This window comes from Monodelphis domestica, chromosome 3 (assembly GCF_027887165.1).
Source record: "Monodelphis domestica isolate mMonDom1 chromosome 3, mMonDom1.pri, whole genome shotgun sequence".
NCBI classification, from domain to species: domain Eukaryota; kingdom Metazoa; phylum Chordata; class Mammalia; order Didelphimorphia; family Didelphidae; genus Monodelphis; species Monodelphis domestica.
The window spans coordinates 470,096,163-470,110,461 of record NC_077229.1 but is presented as its reverse complement, the minus strand read 5'-3'; the positions used below and the strand labels follow the sequence as shown (position 1 = coordinate 470,110,461).

At 37.2% G+C, this 14,299-nt stretch overlaps 1 protein-coding gene across 1 annotated transcript in view; it reads right to left on the bottom strand.

Moving 5' to 3' along the window:
- ADGRV1 (adhesion G protein-coupled receptor V1) overlaps positions 1-14,299 on the bottom strand; it is a 778,411-nt gene that overhangs the window by 279,994 nt on the left and 484,118 nt on the right. The window contains exon 85 of the mRNA XM_001366741.4: positions 12,858-13,036. Within this exon, the coding sequence (XP_001366778.3) occupies positions 12,858-13,036 (179 nt within the window). The remainder of the gene's footprint in view (positions 1-12,857; positions 13,037-14,299) is intronic.

Here is a 14,299-nt window from a genome sequence, read left to right as displayed (position 1 = left end):
TAACCCCTCCCCAAACCCCCTTAAAGTTGTTATTTATCCATTTAGAATCCATTATGACAAAACTGTTTGCTAAAAGAGAAATTATGACCACTGGGTAGCCACTGTAGGTGAGCCTTTATTTCACAATGACTTCAAGTCCTGGAATGACCTTCCTTATTCAAATGGAAGGCTTTTAAAGCCTTGGAGACTGAATTTTGATGAGGAAGATATTTTGAGTGCAATCCTGAGATAGATACATGAGATTTAAATCTGTATGGATGTGATAATTGACATCCCAATATTAGAACAAGGGTTTGACTGAATAATGGAATCTATGACTTTAGTTTATTTACAAGTCAGACTCATTTTCAAAGGAATATCTTAGGTGTGTCCTCCCTAGAAGCAGGGTAAGAAGTAATTGGCCTCTTTTGTTTAGCCTCTTTTAGTTTAATAATTCAGTGATATCAAAATCTTGCAAAGATGAATTTTAATACATTTGGCACTTTGGCAATTATCATTTAGCCCTGAGCTTAGCCTCTCCTTATTTAAAAAAAACAACAACCAAGTATTTTTAAAAGATACAATGGCTATGTCAATGTAAATAGAAAACACAATAAAACTGCTATTCCCCAACTCATAAATCATATCAAAAGATATGAATTGACTGGTTTCGGAAGAAGGAAGTCAAAGTAAGGGTTTAAAATACATTTTGGGGTTTTATTTAATACATTGACACCCAAACACTCTGAAGAATCAAACTGTAAATTAATTAATTTGCTTTTTAGTATCATCAAGAGATAGGATTTAATCCTATCTCTTGTAATATCATCATTTATTCACATGTATTTGATGATCAACACTCCTAAGCCTAAATACTAGCCAAAATAGCCTATGCATTGTAGAGGAACCCTTTCCTCTTCTTGCCACCTTTCTGAAAATGGAGAAAAAACATCCCTTTCTCTTGGGTACTCATTTTTGTATGTTATAAAGTGAAAGAAGGTACTTTTTAAGATTTGGCTTCACAGGTCAGAAATTTAGAATGGAACAGTTAAAAGGCACAATCTTGCATTCTAGGAAATCAGTATGTAAACAAATGATAAACACAAAAACTTTCTTTTTGTAGGATTAAGGACCTGAATCTGTAATTTCATTTATATAGGGAATTCCCAGATTAGGAAATGCCCTCCTTTCCTACAATTTATAGTCTGACTAGTGCATTGAGAGATTTTGAAACTTGTCCAGGGTCCCATAGTCAGCCTGTGCCAGAGGCACTTGAACCCAGATCCACCTCTTATATATACTGTCTTTCCATAGTATTCACTATAGGGCAGAATTCTATGCAAAGTCACTCTTCTTGGATGCTACTAAAATAAATGTAGCTACCAGTGTGGTAAAAGTGCCATTGTGGAGGTCTATGTCTTCCTTATTGGTCTGCCTGCATCTTGTCTCTTTCCTCTGTACTTTCTTTCCCCTTCACTCCATCACCAAAGTAATCTTCCCAACTCTGTGGACTGACCCTGGGGTGGCAACATGTTTCTGCTGGCTTTACAACTTACTACCTGTGAGACTTTGGTCCATTACTTAACTTCCCCTCAGGACTGTTTCCTCAGCTGTAAATGAAGGAGTTAGAATGGATGACCTCAGTGATATGTTGACAATTTATCAGTTCCCTGCTCAAGAATTTTCAGTGTCTCCCTGTTATTTCTGGGATAAAACATCCACATAACATTTGAAATTTTTCCTAACCTGGCCATAGCCTAACTTTTCTGATTTATTTCCCATTACTTCCCTTCCCATCCCAGCCAAACAGTTCTATTTCCTGTACTCAGAATTTGGCATTTTATCTCCTGCCAACTTAGTATAAGTTGAACCCATTGCTTCAAATGGGCTCCCTCCCCACTACTTTCTTTTTTTTTTTTTTTACTTTTTAAACATTATTTTATTTGGTTATTTACAAACATCATTCATTGGAAACAATGATCATTATATTTTCCTTCCCCCGCCCACCTCCCACCACTTCTCCCATAGCCAGCACACAATTCCACTGGGTTTCATATGTGTTCTTGGTTTGAACCTATTTCTATGTTGTTGGTATTTGCACTAGAGGGTTCATTTAGAGTCTCTCCTCAGTCATTTCCTCTCAGCTCCTGTAGTAAAGCAGTTGCTTTTCATTGGTGTTTTTACTCCCACAGTTTATCCTCTGCTTGTGGATAGTGTTTTTTAGATCCCTGCAGATTGTTCAGAGACATTGCGTTGTCCCTAGTGGAGGAGTCCATTACCTTCGATTGTACCACATTGTATCACTCTCTGTGTACAATGTTTTCCTGGTTCTGCTCCTTTCCCTCTGCATCACTTCCTGGAGGTTGTTCCAGTCTCCATGGAATTCCTCCACTTTATTATTCCTTTTAGCACAATAGTATTCCATCACCAACATATACCACAATTTATTCAGCCATTCCCCCATTGAAGGGCATCCCCTCATTTTCCAATTTTTGGCCACCACAGAGAGTGCAGCTATGAATATTCTTGTACAAGTCTTTTTCCTTATTATCTCTGTGGGGTACAAACCCATCAGTGCTATGGCTGGATAAAAGGGCAGACAGTCTTTTATCGCCCTTTGGGCATAGTTCCAAATTGCCCTCCAGAATAGTTGGATCAGTTCACAACTCCACCAGCAATGAATTAATGTCCCTACTTTGCCACATCCCCTCCAGCATTCATTACTTTCCATAGCTGTCATGTTAGCCAATCTGCTAGGTATGAGGTGATACCTCAGAGTTGTTTTGATTTGCATCACTCTGATTATAAGAGATGTAGAGCACTTTTTCATGTGCTTATTAATAGTTTTGATTTCTTTGGCTGAGAACTGCCTATTCGTGTCCCTTGCCCATTTATCAATTGGAGTATGGCTTGATTTTTTTGTACAATTGATTTAGCTCTTTGTAAATTTGAGTAATTAAACCTTTGTCAGAGGTTTTTATGAAGATTGCTTCCCAATTTGTTGCTTTCCTTCTGATTATAATTATATTAGTTTTGTTTGTACAAAAGCTTTTTAATTTGATATAGTCGAAATTATTTATTTTACATTTTGTGATTCTTTCTATGTCTTGCTTGGTTTTAAAGTCTTTCCTGTGTTTACCTAATTTACTTATAGTTTCCTTCTTTATGTTCATGTCATTCACCCATTTTGAATTTATCTTGGTGTAGGGTGTGAGGTGTTGATCTAATCCTAATCTCTCCCACACTGTCGTCCGGTTTTCCCAGCAGTTTTTATCGAATAGTGGATTTTTGACCCCAAAGCTGGGATCTTTGGGTTTATCATATATTGTCTTGCTGAGGTCACTTGCCTCAAGTCTATTCCACTGATCCTCCTTTCTGTCTCTTAGCCAGTACCAAATTGTTTTGATGACTACTGCTTTGTAATATAGTTTGAGATCTGGGACTGCAAGGCCCCCTTCCTTTGTATTTTTTTTCATTATTTCCCTGGATATCCTTGATCCTTTGTTGTTCCAAATGAACTTTGTTATGGTTTTTTCTAAATCAGTAAAGAAATTTTTTAGAAGTTCTATGGGTATGGCACTAAACAGATAGATAAGTTTGGGTAGGATGGTCATTTTTACTATATTGGCTCATCCTACCCATGAGCAGTTAATGTTTTTCCAATTGCTCAAGTCTAGTTTTAGTTGTGTGGAGAGTGTTTTGTAGTTGTGTTCATATAGTTCATGTGTTTGTCTCGGGAGATAGATTCCTAAGTATTTTATTTTGTCTAAGGTGATTTTGAATGGGGTTTCTCTTTCTAATTTTTGCTGCTGAACTATGTTGGAGATATATAGAAATGCTGATGACTAATGCGGATTTATTTTGTATCCTGCAACTTTGCTAAAGTTGTTGATTATTTCAATTAGTTTTTGGTTGAATCTCTAGGATTCTTTAAGTAGACCATCATGTCATCTGCAAAGAGCAATAGCTTAGTCTCCTCCTTGCCTATTTTGATGCCTTCAATTTCTTTTTCTTCTCTAATTGCTACTGCTAGTGTTTCTAGTACAATGTTAAATAGTAGAGGTGATAATGGGCATCCTTGTTTCACTTCTGATCTTATTGGGAACACATTTAGTTTATCCCCATTGCAGAGGATATTGGCTGATGGTTTTAGATATATACTGTTTATTATTTTTAGGAACAACCCTCCTATTCCTATGCTTTCTAGTGTTTTCAATAGGAATGGATGTCGTATTTTATCAAAGGCTTTTTCTGCATCTTTTGAAATAAATATGTGATTTTTGTTGGTTTGCTTGTTGATATGGTCAATTATGTGGATGGTTTTACTAATATTGAACCAGCCCTGCATCCCTGGTATAAATCCTACTTGATCATGGTGGATGACCCTTCTGATCACTTGCTGGAGTCTTTTTGCCAGTATCCTATTTAAGATTTTTGCATCTATATTCATTAGAGGGATTGGTCTATAATTTTCTTTCTCTGTTTTTGATCTGTCTGGTTTTGGAATCAGTACCATGTTTGTGTCATAAAAGGAGTTTGTAGAATTCCCTCTTTGCTTATTATGTCAAATAGTTTGTATAGTATTGGGATTAACTGTTCTCTGAATGTTTGATAGAATTCACTTGTGAATCCGTCAGGCCCTGGGAATTTTTTCTCAGGGAGTACTTTGATGGCCTGTTGGATTTCATTTTCTGATATGGGATTATTTAAGAATTCTATTTCTTCTTCTGTTAGTATAGGCAGTTTGTATTTTTGTATATATTCATCCATATCGCCTAGATTGCTGTATTTATTGCCATATAATTGGGCAAAGTAATTTTTAATGATTGCCTTGATTTCCTCTTCATTGGAGGTGATGTCCCCCTTTTCATCTTTGACGCTGTTAATTTGCTTTTCTTCTTTTCTTTTTTAAATTAGATTGACCAGTACTCTGTCTATTTTCTTTGTTTTTTCAAAGTACCAGCTTCTAGTCTTATTTATTAAATCAATAGTTCTATCACTTTCTATTTTATTAATTTCTCCCTTAATTTTTAGGATTTCTAGTTTGGTTTTCTACTGGGGGTTTTTAATTTGATCGCTTTTGAGTTTTTTTATTTGCATTTCCAATTGATTGAGTTCTGCTCTCCCTAGTTTGTTAATATATGCACTCAGGGATATGAATTTACCTCTGATTACTGCTTTGGCTGCATCCCAAAAGGTTTGAAAGGATGTCTCGCCTTTGTCATTTTTCTTGATGAAATTATTAATTGTTTCTGTGATTTCTTCTCTAACTAAACGATTTTGGAGTATCATACTGTTTAATTTCCAATTAGTTTTTGATTTGGTTTTCCACGTTCCATTACTGATAATTATTTTTATTGCCTTGTGATCTGAAAAGGCTGCATTTATTATTTCTGCTTTTCTGCATTTTCCATGTTTCTGTGACCTAGTATATGGTCAATCTTTGTGAATGTGCCATGTGGTGCTGAGAAGAAGGTGTATTCCTTTTTGTCCCTGTTTATTTTTCTCCATATGTCTATTAACTCTAATTTTTCTAAGATTTCATTCACTTCTTTTACCTCTTTCTTATTTATTTTTTTATTTGATTTATCTAAATTTGATAATGGTTGGTTCAAATCTCCCACTAATATTGTTTTACTGTCTATTTCTTCCTTCAATTCTCCTAGTTTCTCCATTAGAAATTTAGGTGCTATATTATTTGGTGCATACATGTTGATTAGTGATATTTCCTCATTATCTAAAGTCCCTTTTAACAAAATATAATTACCTTCCCTATCCCTTTTAATCTGGTCTATTTTTGCTTTGGCTTTATCAGATATCATGATTGCAAGTCCTGCCTTCTTTCTATCAGTTGAGGCCCAGAAGGTCTTACTCCATCCTTTAATTCTGACCTTGTGGGTGTCAACCCGCCTCATGTGTGTTTCTTGAAGACAACATATGGTAGGGTTTTGAATACTAACCCATTCTGCGATTCGTCTAACGTTTTATGGGTGAGTTCATCCCATTCACGTTCAAAGTTATGATTGTGACTTGTGAATTCTCTGGCATTTTGATATCCTTCCCTAATTCTAACCTTTCTTCTTTAGCTCTAACCTTTTAATCCAGTGATTTACTTTAAATCAGTCCCCCTTGTCCCCTCCCTTGATATGTTTCCCTTTCTAGCCCCTCCCTTTTTGTTCCCTCCCCCTTCCCCCCTCTCCTTCCCTACCCTTTTATTTTCCCTCCCTCCCTGCCCCCCTTGGTTTTTCCTTCTCCCTACCCTTGTTGGGTAAGATAGAATTCAAGATCCCAATGGATCTGGATGTTTTTCCCTCTCAGAGTTGATTTCCCTGAGAGTAAGGTTTAAGTAAAAACTCTCTTCCTCTCCTTCTTATAGGAGTTTTCTTCCCCTCCCCTTCCCATGTGAATCTTTGTGTGAGAAAGATTATTCTATTTGATTTTTCTTTTTCCCCTATTTACACATTAATTTTCCATATATTACTATATATAGATTGATATAAATGTAGTCCTTATAGAAGAGAGTTTGAATAAAAGAAAAGATAACAATTTTCTCCTTTTCCCTTTCCATCATATTTACCTTTTCAGGTATTCCATGCTCTTTGTTTTTCAATATCGAACTTTCCACAGAGCTCTGGTCCTTTCTTTGCAAAAAGTTGGAAATCTTCTATTTTGTTGAATGCCCATACTTTTCCTTGGAAGTATATGGTCAGTTTTGCTGGATACCTGATTCTTGGTTGAAGACCCACCTCTCTTGCCTTTCTGAAAATCATGTTCCATGCCTTATGATCATTCAGAGTGGAACTTGCAAGGTCTTGTGTGACCCTGATTGTCATTCCTTTATATCTAAATTGTCTTTTTCTGGCTTCTTGTAGGATTTTTTCTTTTGCTTGAAAGCTTTGGAATCTGGCAATTACATTCCTAGGAGTTGTCTTTTGGGGATTTAGTGTAGAGGGTGTTCTGTGAGCTCTTTCAGTGGCTGTATTGCCCTCTTGTTCTAGAATGTCTGGGCAATTTTCTTTGATTACATCTTGTATTATGATGTCGAGTTTGCTGTTTATTTCTGGCTTTTCTGATATTCCAATTATTCTTAAATTATCTCTTCTTCCTCTATTTTCCAAGTCTGTCACCTTGTCAGTGAGATATTTTATGTTCTCTTCTAATTTCTTGATCTTTTGGCTTTGCTTTATTGATTCTTGCTCTTTTACCTGCTTGTTGTCTTCCAGTTGCCTAATTCTGACCTTTAAAGCCTGGTTTTTCTTTTCAGTTTGGTCAAACTGGTTTTGTAGTTGCGTGAAATTCTTTTGCATTAATTCCCACTTTTCCTGCCAGAAGGTTTCCATCTTTTTGATCATTTTTGATCCAAATTTTTCAAAAGTTTGTAGAGAGTTTCCATTTCCTTTGGAAGGTTTCGGCGCATTTGCTTGTGTTTCCTCTTCTATCTCTTCTGTATTTTGTATTTTTGCTCCATAAAATGTGTCCAAAGTTGCCCCCTTCTTGTTTTTCCTGTTGTTTTGAGGCTTTTTTGCTTCTGTGCTGTTTGCCATCTCTATCTGAGTGAGGGGGGATGGCTCTTCTGTTATCTGTCTGGTGTTCAGTGGCTTTAGCCCCAGGCAAATTGTCTGTCTTCCCCAGGAAGCCCAGAATTGCTGGTGTTATGGTGTTTCGGTGTTACTACCCTCCTCAGTTCCCTCCCGATGCTTCTCTGTTGCCTTACTTCTATGCTCTGCTCCTGGCTTGACACTCTCTGATGTATTTCAATGCCTTTGCTGGCCAGAGGAGCCTGCACTCTGAGGGGGAGGGGCCGTGGCTTTCCGGAGCTCCAAGGGCTGGTGGTAGGATTACCCTCAGACTGGGTATGCCCTGAGGCAGGGACCTTCGTTGAGACTCAGATGGAAGGGTCTGGTCAGGGGGCTACAGGCTACCCCTGTCTCTCTCTGTTTCCCTGCTGTCTGGGTGCTCTCGCGACTGGCTCAGGTTGTTTTCAGGGTGCGGCCTTCAGAATAGCCGGCTCCCGAGGCCCTTTTGCCTGCCCTGAGGTTCCTGCTGCTGCCTCAGATTCAGCACTCTGGGTTGGGGGGGATGGGTCCTGGGACATTCCTTTTGCCTACCCCTTAGATCCAAGTGATCTCATGTTCTGACCTTTGGGGGGCCGTACCTTTTGATCCAGATCCAGGAGGAGTGTTCCGGGGGTCTATTCTATTGTTTGTTTTGAATTTCGGTGCCCTAGGAGCATTCAGTTGGAGATGGGTAAGGAAGGGTTTCTGGAGCTCTGAACTTTAGCTTTCTCTAAGCTGCCATCTTGACCGGAAGTCTCCCCACTACTTTTTTTCCCAACTCAAGCTTCCTCCAAATTCTAGCTAAAACTGATCTTCCAAGTGCTAGAGTTTCATTCCTCTCCTTAGTCACAATGTATCTGTTTACAAGTTGTATCCTATTGTAGAATGTGAGCTCCTTGAGGATAGAGACCATTTTTTTTCTTTTTCATTGCAGACAATAATGTTAGCAAGATGCTTTAAAAATAATAGATAATTAATAAGTGCTTGTTAAATTGAACTGAATGGGCAGCTGGGTGGCAAAGTGGATAGAGCACCAAGCTTAGAGTCAGGAGGTCCTGGGTTCAAATCTACCCCAAAACTTCCTTGCTGTGTGATCCTGGGCAAGATACTTAACCCAATTTGTCTAACTCTTGTCCTTCTGAAACAAAAACAGAAACTCAAGGTTTTAAGAAAAAATAAATTGGACTGAGTAATAAATAGAGTTTAGAGATAGAACCCTGAGGTCATCTAGTTTAGAGGTATCAAACATGACTGCAAGTGACATTGAGCCATTCCACAATCTCTGGGTATAACCCAAACTAGATTGAAGAATAATTGGGACATGCTTAACAAAATAAATAAAATAGAACAAAGATAAGGTTACTATGTGGTTTTCTAAGGCAATACATGGCCAGGTATCTTTATGTATGTTTTCATGATCCCTTATTTATATTTGAGTCAGACACTCCAACCTCCTCATTTTACAGATAGAAAGGCAAAAAGATTTTCCCAAAGTAACATTTGGTAAGAGAGACAGCAATGGAATCCAAGCCTTGATTCTAAATGTACTGGGCTAAAGATTTTTTTTTGAAAGCAAATAAGATTTTAGACCTGGACCCTAAAGACTATCCGTTCCACACTCCTGATTTTACAGATTAGGAAAGCAGGGGTTCAAGAGCTTAAATGATTGATCCAAGGTCACATATATTGTTAATGGTAGAATTAAGACTAAAATTCAGCTTCCCTGACTCTTAAGCCAGTATTATTTCTACCATGCCATACTTATATGTTCAGTGTATATATGTATATATATTTTTTTGCCAGTTATATGATTTTTTTTTTACTTAGGCAGAGTAACTAGGATGGGGATGTGCTGGAAGGGAGAGAAGGTCCATCTAGGATAAAGCTCAGGAGACTTTCTCAGAACACCAAGCAGTCTGCAGACGACTGAAGAGAAAGGATACATGTCTGAAATCAAAGAATTTGGGGGTGACATAATCAGGGACAGTTTTGGAACCAGGATGTGCTGGTAATGTTTAATAACTGGCTAGGGGTGGGAGAATGTATGTAGGAAATACTTTAAAATTTAATCTTCATTATTAACACTTTCCTCATCACATTCTTAAGTCTAGACAATGAACAAAACAATAAATCAAGCCCTGATTTGTAGCATTTGCTAATATCCAAAGGGTAAATTCCCACACTGAGAATTTGACAATCAGTTGGTATGAGCCAGCTCCAGAACAAGAGCTGAAACCTTCTAAATTTTCCACCATGGGTAAAAGCCCTGATGACTCCATTCCTGTTATGGCTCTGGTGCTTACTTACAGCAATCAAGTATCTAATATTTTCTGGGGCCTAGACCAGATGTGTTATACAGGGTCTTCCTAAAAGTCTCATTGAAGTTTTAAACAGTAAAACTTGGAAATAACCTATAATAATACCTTGAATTTATGCAGGTGCTTTTAGGTTGAGGGTTGTTATTTATTTTTTTTTACATCTTTTAACTGATATTATTCCCCTCATAACCCGGTAGTTAAGAGTTTTGATTCTGAAAGGCTTCTTTGTGAGTGGAGGTTTAAAAAGCTATAATTAAGAGGATCCAGTCTTACAAAATACTCTTGAAAGTATAGTTGTCATGAATAAGTCATGGGTGTGTTAATCTACTCAGACATGTTTAATTTAGTGGCTGTTTCAAAGTCCCTATAGTCTAGGTACATCTGGAGTGTTTTCTTCAGTTCTATGTATAGGAAAGAACACTTAAAGTTCAGAGAAAGGTAAGCAGGATGCTTAAAAGACCGAAGAGACCATGCAAGTCACGTGAAGAGTGCTGAAGTAATTAGGGGCATTACAGTCTGAAGAACTGATGTCTTAGGGGTAAAGTAATATAGCTCCCTTTGAGTCTCTGCAGGGATGTCACAGTGGAAAGGGATTAAACTTGTTCTGTCTGGATCTAGAAGGGAACCTTTGCAAAGGTGGATTTAGACTTTATGCTAGGAAAACTTCCCATCATGGCCTTCTCAAAGAACAATGGGAGGTTTCAGAAGGTAGTATGCACCCCTTTTCTAGAGGTTCAAACAGAGACTGAATGATAAGTTATCAGTGATGTACAGAAAGAAATTTGGTACTGGTACGGTTTGAACTAGCTGGTCCCTGAGGTTCTCATAGCTTGGAGATTCTGTGATTCAGTAATAACATATGTGTAATGAAACAGTCTCTGTGTCTCTGTCTCTCTCTCTCTCTCTCTCCTTCTCTGTCTCTGTCTCTATCTCTCTCTCCCCACATAGGTATGTGTATAAAATAGTAAAATCTGTATTTCTAGATATATAATTAATATGTACTATAATCAATTCTCAACTTTTGTGGGGCATAAAATGGCACATTTTAAAATGTGGATGTTGATACATTGAACCTATGGGAAATAGGAGATTAGGTTCCCATGACCACCAAAAACTGTAATCTTTTGCAAAAGATTGCTGAAAATACCATTTTTCTGCAAATGATTCTTTATAACAAAACACTAATTTTGATAATATGGACATTTCCTAACAGAGTAACCATGAAATAACCCATAATAGTCAGTACACAAAATAAAATTGGTAACAGGTAAAACTTTTTTTTCATGCTAGTAATTCCCTAGAATTATGTGACTTTTTATGCTATATCTTAATTAAGAATTGATTTTAGACTATTAACTTTTCATAACACATGAAATCTACAGTACCATGAATATTGTACAGCAAATAAAATTCTTAAAAACTAAAACATTTTTAACCCAAGTCTTACCTTCTATTGTGTCAGACGGCAGTGTGCAGGTGTTGCACTGCATACTGTACTGATGTAAACCTATTTACTTTTGCTGTTCTCTGAAAACCAAGGGAGAATTTGCCTAGAAGACACTGAGACTGAAGAAGTCTCAACATCACCTCTGACATTCTGCCTTCTTGGCTTGGAGATGATGTTTGAAACCATAAAGAATGAACCAATCTCATATAATCTGTCAGTGACATCTGCTCCCTACATCATTTGAGATCCTTAAGGTCGCCAAGTGGCCAGCAGCTGCAGACATTCTCTTACGAAGTTTATTTAACACTTCTAATTTCTCACTAAACTGCGTCACTGACTTTGTACACTTGGGTTTAGAGACCAAAAGATTTGGTTGTACTAAGCCTTAGAGGCATAAATGGAACACAAAACTTGAGTTTTAAAGGCAAAGAATAAAAAATATGCAACAAATACATGGGGAGCTCTTTATTCTACAATGGTAGGATGAACAAGACCAGGGAAGCTCTTCACAGGATACCAACTGTTCCAAAAATTGTATGTATCATGCCTCCAATATTTTTCTTTACTGTGCATAGCTGCAAATGTGTGTAGTTGCCAACAAGAAAGTAAAAATGGAGTTATTAATAAAATCACACAAATACTTGGACATTAAATTTAATGTGTGAATATTGAGGACTGACTATATATACATATATAGTATTTATTACATATATTCCAATATATTATTATACATCATATGTAGTATATGGCATATATACTGTATAACATGTCATAATGTATATCCACTCATGTATTGTATGTTCTATAAAATATATAGTGTATATAGTCTAGTATATATTATATAGAAGATGTCACACGTGTATCTATGTGTAATGAATCTGTGTATTAGAACTTACTGAACACATGTCCACACACATGGATGCCTGTCCCATAGCTATATTGATACTGGACACATCTGCACATTTATATGTGCACTATATATGCATTCATGTATATATTGTACAGTTCTTTGCCAAACTGGGAGGTGGGTCATTTTTAACTTTAGGATCTTCCATGTTCTCTCCTTGCTTTCTCTCTGTACCTTCCTAAAACCTTCACAGCCCCTCCTACCCAGTGCACTAATTTCCCCATTGTGGCATCCTACTTAAAGTTTATCCTGTGCCTCTAAAAGCATTCTCTTGTCTTTGGGGAACAAAACTTTCTCACTCAAGTATCTGAGTGACAGGTAATTGCCATCGTTCTCCTCAATCTGATAAACACATTGAAACTAAGGTGTTTATACCTAACAAAAAACTAAATTTGTTACTCCTGCTCCAGCTATTAGTATATTTTAATATGAACTTAAGGAGGTAATATTTATCAGAAAAGAATGACTCTCCAAATTGTAGAATTTACCACACTGGGGCAGACAAGCAGGCAGGTAAGTACTATTTTGGGGCAGGAAGGATGGAACATCCTAAAATCACATCATTAAGGCAGCAATGAAATCATGAAGGTAGAAAGCTCCAGCTGTGTAAATCATTCAATAACTCAACAAGTTTCATTGAAAGTACTTACAGGTCACCATGGATGAGGCCATAGATCTGTGATATGTTCTGGTGATAAATTCCTCGTAGGACAATTAGGAGTAAAATCACCACAAAGGCTGGAAGCCCCCAACTCAGAATGAAGAACAGGAGATAGCGCCGTTCTGTGTGCTCATCATTCATGACCAGGACATACCAGAAGTTCACAGACTAGAGAAGGAAACAGAAAATACATTGGCTTTGGTAGATTGATGTGGAGCTCACCCTCACTAGATTTTATGGTAAATAATCACATACTAGAGAAAGAAGGGGGCAGTGTGTACACTGTATACTCAATTCAAATTAAAATGCACTTCCTGGTTAATTGATTAATTGGATTACACTTAGTAAACTTTCATTCTTCTACTATGTAGTTTTTGCCAGGTGGTATGGTTGAAAAAAAAGAGAAAAAGATGAAATCAGAAAAAAAGAGGCTTAAAAGGAGAAACCAACATGGTGATTTTGTCTCATCTTTACAAAATAGGAAGAAGTTCATGGAGTCCTATGCAATCCCCCCCTCTTTTTTGGTCCTCCCTTGAATAGTAAAATTTTTATGTTTGTTGATAAATGCATAATAACAAAGAAAATTTAATTAAAAAAACCAGTACCCTTCCTTTTTCTAAAAATGTGCTCTGTCTTCTATGGTCTCACTTTACATACCTCTCTAATATTCTAAGGGCTTGAAGGTACTCTCAGCATACCCAAGGCAAGCCTGGGATCTGAGGCATAAGGAAGGCATCACGTCATCCTTTGCTTTGTACCTCTTCAGTGTGTTTATGTGTTGTTGTACAGTGTATAAAACAGCTATCCCAGTAAATGACGTTTTACTCCGTTCCATGAGATCAGGGACCTTTGTCTGCCACAATTCACTGTATGCATTAACAGCTTAAGAAATATTCCTTATTGCTATTCTAAGAGCCAAATTGTGCAAGCACACAACCAAATGTCATAAAGTATTTTCAGTTTGCTATTGCCTTATAATTCATTTCTCTGAAGCAATAGCTAAAGTGAACTAAACTGAGTTGAACTGAATCATGAAATATCTCCCTCTCATTCCCATTCCCTGAGGCTTCATGTTACTCTCTGGTGATTTCTTTTTCCCTTTAAGGTTAATGTTCATTTTAGTATGGTTTTTAATGTGTGTTTTTAATTTTTTATTTATAGCTATTTCAGCAGTCTTCTCCAAGGGGTGAAAAATGAGAATAGATCAGAAACTTGGGTCATAGAATCAACTTGGTTTATAACAGGGCATAACCAGACAAAATGAAGCATTGTGGATGGTTCAAGTGTTTCTTTAATCTTTCTACTCTCTTCTTTGTGTATGTGTGTAGGTAAGTGGGGAGGGAGACAGTAGAGGAGAGATAAATTGCAATTTTCCCCAGCCTGTGCCAAGAGTTGGCAAACCAGGGGCCTGGGTTAAATGCCAACTGCTGC